This window comes from Periplaneta americana, chromosome 2, assembly GCF_040183065.1.
Source record: "Periplaneta americana isolate PAMFEO1 chromosome 2, P.americana_PAMFEO1_priV1, whole genome shotgun sequence".
NCBI classification, from domain to species: domain Eukaryota; kingdom Metazoa; phylum Arthropoda; class Insecta; order Blattodea; family Blattidae; genus Periplaneta; species Periplaneta americana.
Window position 1 is genome coordinate 211,615,584 of NC_091118.1, and position 12,445 is coordinate 211,628,028.

Below are 12,445 nucleotides of genomic sequence, written 5' to 3' on the forward strand. Positions count from 1 at the left end.
TCCCGAGTGGTGACGGGATTTTTCTAGTAGCTAAACTTCCAGAATGGCCCCGAGATTCACTCAGTCTCCTATAAAATTGAGTACCGGGTCTTTCCCGGGGGTAAAAGGTGGTCGGAGCGTGGTGCCGACCACACCATCTCATTCTAGTGCCGAGGTCATGGAAAGCATGGGGCTCTACCTCCATGCCCCCAAGTGCCTTCATGGCGTGTGACGGGGATACCTTTACCTTTTACCTTTATTTTTATTATTATTATTATTATTATTATTATTATTATTATTATTATTATTATTATTATTATTATTTTCAAATATTTGGGGTGTACTATAAGCAGTGGCGGCCGGGTAGCTCAGTTGGTAGAGCAGCTGGCTACGGACTGGAAGGTCCGGGGTTCGATCCCAGGTGGTGACAGGATTTTTTCTCGTTGCCAAACTTTCAGAACGGCCCCGAGGCTCACTCAGCCTCCTATAAAATTGAGTACCGGGTCTTTCCCGGGGGTAAAAGGCGGTCAGAGCGTGGTGCCGACCACACCACCTCATTCTAGTGCCGAGGTCATGGAAAGCATGGGGCTCTACCTCCATGCCCCCCCAAGTGCCTTCATGGCACGTTACGGGGATACCTTTACCTTTTTTTTTTACTATAAGCAGTAACATGAGCTGCTGCCAGGAAGTCAAAAGGAAGATAGCAATGGCAAAGGAAGCTTTTAATAGAAAAAGGAGCATCTTCTGCGGGCCTCTGGAAAAAAAAACTAAGGAAGAGACTAGTGAAGTGCTTTGTATGGAGTGTAGCATTGTATGCGGCAGAAACATGGACATTACGACGAAGTGAAGAGAAGCTACTTGACGCATTTGAAATGTGGATATGGAGCATGTGAAATAGACAGACAGAATAAGAAATGAAGCTGTGTTGGAAAGAATGGGTGAAGAAAGAATAATGCTGAAACTTTGTGAGTTATTTGACGACGCTGTATCAACATATTAGGTTATTAAAGCGTCTGGATGAAATGAAGGTGATAATTCCGGTGAAATGAGTACGGGGTCCAGCACTGATAGTTACCCAGCATTTGCTCGGGAAAAAATCTCAACCAGGTAACTTGCCCCGACCTGGATTCGAACCCGGTCCACCTGGTTTCGCGGTCAGACTGGCTAACCGTGTTACTCCACTCCTGAAACTGATCAGGAAGAGAAAAAGGAATTGGTTGGATCACTGGCCGAGAAGAAACTGCCTACTGAAAGATGCACTGGAAGGAATGGTGAACGGGCGAAAACTTCGAGGCAGAAGAAGATATCAGATGATAGACGACATTAAGATAGATAGATAGATAGATAGATAGATAGATAGATAGATAGATAGATAGATAGATAGATAGATAGATAGATAGACAGATAGATAGATAGACAGACAGACAGATACATAGATAGATAGATAGATAGATAGATAGATAGATAGATAGATAGATAGATAGATAGATAGATAGATAGATAGACAGACAGATAGATAGACAGACAGATACATAGATAGATAGATAGATAGATAGATAGATAGATAGATAGATAGATAGATAGATAGATAGATAGATAGATAGATAGATAGATAGGTACATAGGTACATAGGTAGATAGATAGATAGATAGATAGATAGATAGATAGATAGATAGATAGATAGATAGATAGATAGATAGATAGATAGATAGATAGACAGATATAGATAGACAGATATAGATAGATAGATAGATAGATAGATAGATAGATAGATAGATAGATAGATAGATAGATAGATAGATAGATAGATAGATAGATAGATAGATAGATAGATAGATAGATAGATAGATAGATAGATAGATAGATAGATAGATAGATAGATAGATAGGATAGATAGGATAGATCATATGCGGAGTCTAAGAGGAAGGCAGAAAATAGGACAGACTGGAGAATGTTGGGGTTGCAGTGAAAGACCTGTCCTTGGGCAGAACGCTGTGAATGAATGAGATTTCTCTATCACGTACAAGCTCGTACAGTCTCTTTTTTATTATATATATTTATTATATTATTATTATTATTATTGTTATTATTATTATTATTATTATTATTATAAGTTAATACTGATTACAGTATGTATATGTATTCAATCTCTCTTTTTCACTTTATTATTTTTATTATTATTATTTTTAAGTTAATATTGTATACCGGTATGTATTTTTCTGTATGTGATTTGATCCTGGTTGAGTGGAAGAGAAGGCCTGATGGCCTTAACTCTGCCAGGGAAAATAAAACTATTATTATTATTATTATTATTATTATTATTATTACAAGCATATTTCGGTCTGAAAGTGCGTAGAAATCAAGAAAATCTTCAACTTCGACCTTGTTCTTCACAAGTAGGCCTAAGCCTATCACTAAAAATCACAGGTCTAACCGGGTCTCGAACCCGAATTGCCTGCATGAGGGTCTAATGCTTCAGATGTCGCCGCTTACAAAACCTAACCAATAAATAGCCATCACCTGATTTTTTACTAACCTATATTGGCATTATTAACATGTTCATCAAACCAACAATATTTACAGTCATCTTTAATACAAAAGGTGGTGCGCTCTGTTCATGTGGTCAGCATTACGCGACGTCAGGTATTAAGAGTACGTAAGGGGCATGCTTTCGGTCTCCAATTCTATGCCGAGGATCGATCCTGGTTCTGTAGCACGTGAGTAAAAATGTAAGACTTCATTGGGATTAAATTCAACAAAATAACGGTTATTTCTGTTGCGGAATTCTGGGAAGTTTAGATGCTTAACAGTGTTCTTGAAATACAAAATGTAAGGATGCAAATTCATAACTTTCATCTTCAACGTCGTGCAAGTTGTTCTGATATAAACGTCAAGTACGGGGAGCCTGCAGCCTACGGCGACGATGGACGAACTCCGAAATGTTTATCGTTGTCGCCGGTGCGGAAAATTGTGTATCAGCTCTAGTTCTGCTGTATTAATACTGAACCTGCAACAACATTTACATAATGGGCTGGCATTAAGGCTGCCTTCGAGCGGGAAATCCCGGAAATATGTTTCTCCCCATAAGCAGCTCGTAATTTCCTCCAAGGAAACAAGTCACGTGATCAATGAATACGGAATGCTGAATATAGTGCACACATCACCGCTTAAGGGCGTGTAGCTCAGTTGGCAGGGCGCTAGCTGAAGATGAGTGCGGACCAGAGTTCGAACACCGGTGATGATGTAGTCACCACCACCACGCCCGGAATGGTAAAGTTAATAGGCGTTAGATAATTCACTAATCAATAATACAAAATCGTATTATGAAAGCGACGATATGGTTTGTTTTCAAGACCTGCTATTTTGCTCAAAAACTAATTTTGACCCAATAACACAATAAAAACATATTTCTTACATTCTGAATCCAATGATAATAGTACTTTATGCAACGAGCCTATAATGATAGTAATTAAGAAGCGAGTATGGATGTTTATGAAACGAGCGCAAGCGAGTTTCATAATTTTCATACGAGCTTCTTAATTACCATTATAGGCGAGTTTCATACGACTTTTTATGCTCGACTATATTTCTAACTTGAAATTAATTCAGATGTATACATTTTATTTGTATCTGACAAGATCGGAAGTGACCTTGTTCTAGGTCGTGAATTATGAGATGTGCGCAGACGCGAAAGTATTGATTTTTTCCGAGGAACAATAATGTCATTGACCTTGTGTAATCCCGTTAAACTTGGTATAACCTTGATTATTGAATTCGACATTGAAAAACGAGATGACAAGTTGAATTTATTTGAATATTATTTACAATTAACGCTAATTATTATAGTAACAGAACGTAACCTTCTGCGACAGTATTGGATTTCCAGCCTCCGTGACTTTTCGCTAATTCTCTTTCGATTGCATATCCGAGAATAATCGATACTTGCGGTTTTATAACGGTGCAAAGCTGACTTATCATTGGCTGAACACCTGTAAGCTGAGTTGTCATTGGCTGAAAACGCCTGTACTTTAATGAGTAGGTGTACTTTAATGACATGCATTAAAGGACTGCTACCAGGTGTATAATTACTACATTTCGGCATGGTAGAGCATAAAGTTATTTTTCTTGCCAATTCCTGCTATTTGTCACTGAAAAATGATATTTAAAAGTATTTCTTTTCTAAAAGATTAATTTTTTCAGGTCAAACCTATTATTTTATCAATTAATATTAGAGGATAAAAATTCGCTCCGGCGCCGGGGATCGAAGCCGGGTCCTTGGTTCTACGTACCAAGCGCTCTCAACCATTGACCTACGCCGAAGTCCAATCCATAGCACCGGATCGAACTTCCCAAAAGGATAAATCTCTTTTTGATTTAAAGAATTTCTATTAAAGCATCATGACTATAATAAGAACAGAACTAAAATTTATTGTCTTTGTAAAGAAAGGCGAATTTGTAACTTAGTAAAATGTGGACAAATATTTCCCGCAAGAGGAGGCCATACGCAAATAAAAGAGTCAGTAAATAAAACAAATGTGACTAATCAGCGACAAATTCTCCGGATGATCAGTAATTACCAAATCTACAAGTAAAATGAAATTATCATATATCTGAGGGGGATTGGCTATTGCCTGAAAAATGGTGCTCCTCTTAAGTACCAGAGGAACATTAACGTAATGTACATAATAAATTTTAAGAAATAAAATTTTGGTTCTGGACATTTTGTCGCTTGGACATTTTAACGTCATGGCCATTTTAATTTCGTGTACATTTTATCATTTGGACAATTTATGGTGGAAGCGTTGCCAATTGTTTAATTAAAATTCCTGAGACAAAATTTTGTTACATTTTCGTCTTCATTTTCATACAGGATTCACATTACATAGTTGGTGTGTGTGAATTTTCTGAAAACTTTGTATCAACATTCTCTGCTGAGTACTACCTGAAATGCACAATTAAAATTAATGTTGCAATAAACAACGAAAGACTATATTTTATAACGGTCAACTGCCAAAACTCACCGACATGTCTTATCTTGTATGGAAGGCGACAGATAAGATACACATATGTTTTGCTCACACGGTAAAAATAAGGCTTTATTTTCTGCGTTTATGACAAACGTTTAATGGAACAGTCAATGGAACGTACCAAAACAGGAACATGAAGTTATAAATAAAATAGTATGAAAAACTTCGATATACAGTTATTATTGCTAATTAATAATTATTCAATATTTGATTTACCACATATATAATATGATAGGTCCATACATAGTGTTCCGCCTATATACTGCGACAATGTAGAAACGTTTTACAAAATATTATTGATATAGCAGTGGATTAATAACAATATTAGTACAGAGATAACGTCACAGAAAATATAATAAAACGAATAATCATGCTGCACAACTGTTATAGACGCAAAGATTGATACACTAATTATTAGAGATTATTATTATTATTATTATTATATTATTATTATTATTATTATTATTATTATTATTATTAATCTGAAAGTCAGAATTTATAAAACAGTTATATTACCGGTTCTTCTGTATGGTTGTGAAACTCGGACTCTCACTCTGAGAGAGGAACATAGGTTAAGGGTGTTTGAGAATAAGGTGCTTAGGAAAATATTTGGGGCTAAGCGGGATGAAGTTACAGGAGAATGGAAAAAGTTACACAACACAGAACTACACGCATTGTATTCTTCACTTAACATAATTAGGAACTTAAAATCCAGAAGTTTGAGATGGGCAGGGCATGTAGCACGTATGGGCGAATCCAGAAATGCATATAGAGTGTTAGTTGGGAGACAGGAGGGAAAAAGACCTTTAGGGAGGCCGAGTCGTAGATGGGAGGATAATATTAAAATGGATTTGAGAGAGGTGGGGTATGATGATAGAGACTGGATTAATCTTGCACAGGATGGGGACCGATGACGGGCTTATGTGAGGGCGGCAATGAACCTTCGGGTTCCTTAAAAGCCATTTGTAAGTAAGTATTATTATTATTATTATTATTAGAAAACTTGATATAGTTCTTGCATTATCGTGATTGTGTTCTCCGTTTATAATAATTACATTTACATCCAATAACATCTATCAGATGTGGCAAAAACAAAATCACTCCTGTGTGGGGGGGGGGAACATTTACCTACAACATTTATATTACATTTTAAAGCAAGTTTTGTAGTTGCAAATCAAGATTTTAGGTATAACTCCCTGTAAAGTTGATTTGAATAATTTCGAGGGAAAAATTGTTCCGGAGCCGGGTATCGAACCCGGGTTTAACGTACCAACGCTCTACCACTGAGCTACTCGGGAACTCTAACCGACACCGATCCAATTTTTCCCTCTATATCCACAGACCTCAAAGTGGGCTGACAACCGTCAAGCAACCAACTTCGAGTGCACACTAACTCCGTGTGACTTAAATTGTGATACGTTAAACCAAAGGTCCCGGGTTCGATACCCGGCTCCGGAACAATTTTTCCCTCGAAATTATTCAAGTTTGGAGAAGTTAGTTAAACACTACAAAGTTTTGAAATGATAAACATCTATGATGTTACTACACAGTTCATCACTGTAACAAGAACGAATGTCTAACGCTCGGCTTATACCGTTCGAGGATTTATCGCTCGTGACAATTTTACCCATCATGCATGTGCGCTACCTATCGGATTATGCTATGAACTACTTGGCGCTCGAGCGAAAACGTCCGATGCAGACCACTGGTAAATGCCGAACTTCCTTCCTGCGTTGTGACAGAAACCGAGTTGGGATTTTAGAAATATCATCATCATCTTCCTAACAAGTATTAGGCCAAGTGGCCTGTTACGGTCTCAAACTAGAATTTTCAGTCCATCTCTTCTTTGGACGGCCTAGAGATCTTTTGCCATATGGATGGTAATGAAGCAGTGCTTTTGGAATTCTGCATCGATTCATTCGTTCGAGATGACCCTTCCACTGAAGTTGATATTTGCTGATGAACTGCATAATGGGTTCTATTTGAAGTTCTTGCATTAGGTCCTCATTTTTTTATGATCCCAGCGAGTATATCCAGCTGTTGCCCTCATAAACCTCATCTCACTTGCTGTTATTCTACTGACATCTTTATTCTCCACAGTCCACGCTTCACTACCATAGCTTAATACTGGCTGTGCTAAGGTTGTATACAAGCCTATTCTTGTGTGTCTTTGTACTAGTGAGGGTTTCTTGATTTTATTAATGATCCCCATTGTTTTATTATATTTACATATTTTTTCAGCAATATCTACTTCATCATAAGGTGATAGTGTTTAGCCAAGATAAGTGAAGGTATTTACTCTTTCTATTATTTTATTATTCAAACAGATTTTGCTTGGTACAGGGAATTTCCCACAAAATGACATGATTTTCGATTTTTCAATATTAATTTCCATGTTATATTTTTCACTGACCTTATTTAAATTGTGTACTGAATATTGTAAATCATCTTCAGTTGATGCCATGAGAACTAAATCATCAGCGAAAAGTAAAGCATCAAGCTGCAAATTTCGATTAATTGGAATAAATCCATGTCGTGTCTGTCGCCAATCTTGAATGATTCTATTTATATATATAATAAACAGAAGTGGTGAAAGGCCACAGCCTTGTCGTACTCCACTATTAATGGGTCGCCACTGTGAAAGTTTATTGTTGCTTCGAATTGCTATGATGGTTGTTTTATATATATTGTAAATATTTTGTATAATCTGTTGAGGTACTTGATCATCTGCCAAAATCTGAAGTAATTTATTCCGATTGACTTTATCAAAAGCCTTTTTAAAGTCAATGAATGCCATATGCGTTTCTAAATTAAATTCTCTATGTTTCTCAACCAGTAATTTCAAGGAGAAATATCCATCACAACAGAATCTTCCTCGACGAAAACCATTTTGTTCCTCACTGATAATATTGTCGTAATGCTTATTGAGTTTGTTTTTCAAAATATTTGCATAAATGTTATATCCTGCGTTCAATAAACTTATTCCTCTATAATTATCCGTAATTTTCAAATCTCCTCTCTTATGTATAGGAATTACAACAGATTTAGTCCAGCTTTCGGGAAATCCTTGTCCCTCCCAAATCAAATTTAAAAATCTCAAAAATCTTTGCAGAAATTTATGGCTAGCATATTTAGAAATATAAAAATTAAAAATGGGCATCACAGATTCATCGTCAACATATCCATTACAAATTTCGGCGCCACTATGAGCAGGTTACGGAGCAGACATAATAGAAATAACGTCACAGTACCTCGTAGAAGATCCAGGAGCTGAACACTGTCTGGCACAGGTTGTAGATGATAAGCACGTTGCGTAGATTGAGCGGCTTCCTGTTCTCCATCATCCTGGGGCCCAGCACCTTGGAGAAGTACACGTAGGACAGGCAGATGGCCAGCGTGGGGAACGGGCTGCTCATCATGGACCAGTGATTCACTCGCGGGTCTGTCCAGACAAACAAACACACCTGGTTAACCATCGTCATTGTCAATGTAGAAATAGGAGGAAAAAAAAAACATAAAAACTATGTCAAAACACGTCTTTTCCAGAAAATTTGTGGCTGAGAAAAACTGAATCTCCTACGAGTTTCGCCGTTTTACTGAAAGAACTTTAGAGAATTTTGAAGGAGAAGACCGAAAATGGACGTAACTTAATAGGTATCAAATAAGGGGGGGGGAAAGCTTGACAGAAGAGTAACAGATTAGGAACGCCTAAGGATTTATAATCGGGGAAGATTGCAGGAACAAGCGAAATGTCTGGCGGAAAGTCAAGAAACGCCTGATGGATATAGACAGGCAAATAACAGAAGGGGAATGTAGGGATAAGGTTGCTGTGGAGATCCAATCGATGATCAAAACAATTGGGGGGCCAAATTATATCTCTATGGAGGAAGCAGAGAAGGTAGACTGGGTTTAATCTGGTTTCGTCTAGGAGCCTGGAGGGCACTTAAAACCCTCAACGAAGAGGGGGCGAGAATATGTCCTCTTTGCGGTAGAGGCGAGACATCACACCACATTTTGTCGGAGTGTGAAGCCACAGAAGCTCTGAGGAAACGATTCCTGCCAGAGTCCTTCATTACATCTAGCAGGGGGCACTTGGCAACATACGATATGTTAAATAACGTTACATTTTGAGACAGTGTGGGAAAATTTATGGCAAAAGTTCGACAGTTGAGGGTGGAACTGGCCGAGGGGAGGGAGCCGAGGAAATAAGGGAAAGAGTTATTTATTAGTGTTGTGATGAGTAGTATTAACACTGAGCGAATGAGGTAATTAGGGGATAATGTTCTTTTTCTATTTAGTGTGTCTTTTTTTTCTATTTGTATTTTATTGGGTGTGTATGTTTTTTTATGTATTACCTTTATATTTATTAGTTGGATTATTTCGAGCAGTTTCAATAAGGAATTGAATTGTGTGTATGTATTATATATATATATATATATATATATATATATATATATATATATATATTATATACATTTATTATTTTAATGTACCGAAGTACATATGATATTTCCATGCAGATATTCTGCGTCATCATACGATGAAAGAGTAATGGAACGGATAAAAATTCTCTCCGGCGCCGGGATTTGAACCCGGGTTTTCAGCTCTACGTGCTAATGCTTTATCCACTAAGCCACACCGGATACAACTCCGACGCCGGTTAGAATCGTCTCAGATTAAGCTCCAACTCTTGGGTTCCCTCTAGTGGCCGCCCTCTGCACTACGTCATAGATGTCTATGAACGCAGGACAGAAGTTCAAGAGTTGGAGCTTAATCTGAGACGATTCTAACCGGCGTCGGAGTTGTATCCGGTGTGGCTTAGTGGATAAATCATCAGCACGTAGAGCTGAAAATCCCGGCGCCGGAGAGAATTTTTCTCCGTTCCATTACCCTTTCATCGTATGATGACGCAGAATATCTGCATGGAAATATCATATGTACTTCGGTACATTAAAATAATATATATGATATGCGTAAATCACTTCGTGATTTAAGACGGCGCTTATTCCGTCGGATCCCGGCCAACTAGTCACTCATAACGAGTGCACCTCAGCACATGTGTGGACTTCGGTCCTGCGTTCATAGACATCTATGACGTAGTGCAGAGGGCGGCCACTAGAGGGAACCCAAGAGTTGGAGCTTAATCTGAGACGATTCTAACCGGCGTCGGAGTTGTATCCGGTGTGGCTTAGTGGATAAAGCATCAGCCCGTAGAGCTGAAAACCCGGGTTCAAATCCCGGCGCCGGAGAGAATTTTTCTCCGTTCCATTACTCTTTCATCGTATATATATATATATATATATATATATATATATATATATATGTCTCACTGTTTTTTTTTCATATCTTACATTTATTTTATTTTTATTATTTTTGTGAAATTTGGTTTGAAGTTAGATTAGTTCTAATTGTGATAATTAACGATAACGGTAGTAATAATAATAACTATTGTTTTACTATTTTATTATTAGTAGGTATTATTTTCGTTTGAAGATTCAAACTGTGCATAGTTATAGCACGAATGCCCGTACGGGCTCATGCGAAGGATTTTGTGTACAGGAGTTTGTATAATTTATTATGCATCAATAAATGCACTTATCTATCTATCTACAGCCTGCACATCGAGGGGACTGCCGCAGTCCTCGCAAAGGAAGAGATCCGAGCCCTTACACTGTGCGAATAACACTTAAGTGGACTCGCCCCAAGCATTGAAGGCAATATTCGAAATTTAAGGATCCTATTTAAGAAGACTTTAATTTAGTAAAATACAGAAATTTGTGTGGGAAAGAAATGCAGGTCCGTGGTCTATTTAATTCAGGGTTAATCCTGACATTTGTCTCAGCGCCTTAGGAAAGCCACAGGCAGTATGAGTTGTCGCGATTTAGGAGAGGTGAGGTGAGGTGACTCTAATAAAATATAGTCCAATCAATCCTAAGAGCTTGATGTTGGGAAAGGTGTTTTTGTTGTTGTCATAGCTCGGGTTATATTTCACCACGAGGCAAGACACAGTATTGTGAACAGGATGTTTCTGGTATAAGACGAGCTGGGAATGGAGCTTGATCTGACCTCTGTAAGACGAGGATTTCCGCTATTAAAATTGTATTCCAGGTCGCCGATTACTGAATTAATAACGCCCTCAACTTCTATTTCTTAAAACGAGTCGGACTGTAAAGAAAACAACTAACGCAATGTCCATATGCTTTAATGCTAAGTTAATGAAATTGTTAATAATTTATATTGCTGAAACTCTTGTATATAATATATTTAATTTGTATTTTTTTTTTACATGGCAAATTTCCTGACAAATTAAAAATTGCTATCGTAAAAACAATTTTTAAATATGCTGATAAAATGAATATGAATAGACCTATATCTTTGCTTTTTTGTTTTTCTAAATTATTTAAAAAATACATTAAAATAGAATCATGAATCATTTATGTAAGCAGAATATATTAAGTGAAAAACAATTTGGATTTACAAAAAATTGTAGTACAGAGAATGCTATTTTCAATGTTACTAAAAAATTAATAAGGTACTTGATTAAAGTTATAAGCGTGTTGGTAAATTTTTGGACATAAGGAAACCTTTTGATACTATAAGTCATCATTTATTACTTAGATAAATTAAAATGTGCTGGGAAAAAAGTAATGCTTTCAATTTATTAAAATCTTATGTAAATAGATTTCAAGCTGCTAAAATTGATAATGAATTAAGTGAAATTACTAAAATTAATATATGAGCTCCGCAAGGAACAGTCCTTGGGCCGATTCTATTTTTAATATACGAGTATATTAATGACCTTGTAATGATAAACCTTATAAAGTATGTAGATGATTTATATTCGTATGCTGATGATACAGTTTTACTTTTTTATTGAAAAAACTTGGACTTATGTTTATTATAATGCAAATTGTAACTTAAAATTAATAAAAAAAAGGTTAGATTTAAATTCTCTTGTAATTAATAAAGATAAAATAATAGGTATCTCAGTTTCTTTAAATAATAAAGTTAATAAACCAATTTCATCTCTATTAAAAATTAAAATACACAATTTTGACTATTCCAATACAAATTACAATTGTTCAATTATTAATAAAGTTATTGAGATTAAATACTTAGGTATAATTATTGATAATCATTCAAAATCGAATAATCATATTCATTATATTTGTTGCAAATTACATAAAACAATATATTATTTTGTTGTTCTAAGATATATTTTGTCAACTAACTGTTTACGTACAATTTATTTACCATTATTTGAATCTATATTATGGTATTATGGTATCTATGTATGGTATTATAGGTTGGGGTGGAACTTATAAATCCAACCTTTATCCGTTAATTTTACTGCAGAAAAGATATTAAAATTTGTTTAAAAAAGCAGAAAGATTATTCAACTTAACTGTCGTTTAAACATTTCAAAGTTTTCAACATTA

General features: G+C 36.2%; 1 protein-coding gene and 1 non-coding gene across 2 annotated transcripts in view; one reads left to right on the plus strand and one right to left on the minus strand.

The window, feature by feature from the left end:
- LOC138695098 (very long chain fatty acid elongase AAEL008004-like) overlaps nt 1–12,445 on the minus strand; it is a 473,051-nt gene that overhangs the window by 95,147 nt on the left and 365,459 nt on the right. The window contains exon 4 of the mRNA XM_069819488.1: nt 8,258–8,448. Coding sequence (XP_069675589.1) covers nt 8,258–8,448 — 191 coding nt within the window. The remainder of the gene's footprint in view (nt 1–8,257; nt 8,449–12,445) is intronic.
- TRNAY-GUA (transfer RNA tyrosine (anticodon GUA)) lies at nt 10,184–10,255 on the plus strand. Its single transcript has one exon. It is a non-coding gene; the product is annotated as a tRNA-Tyr (tRNA).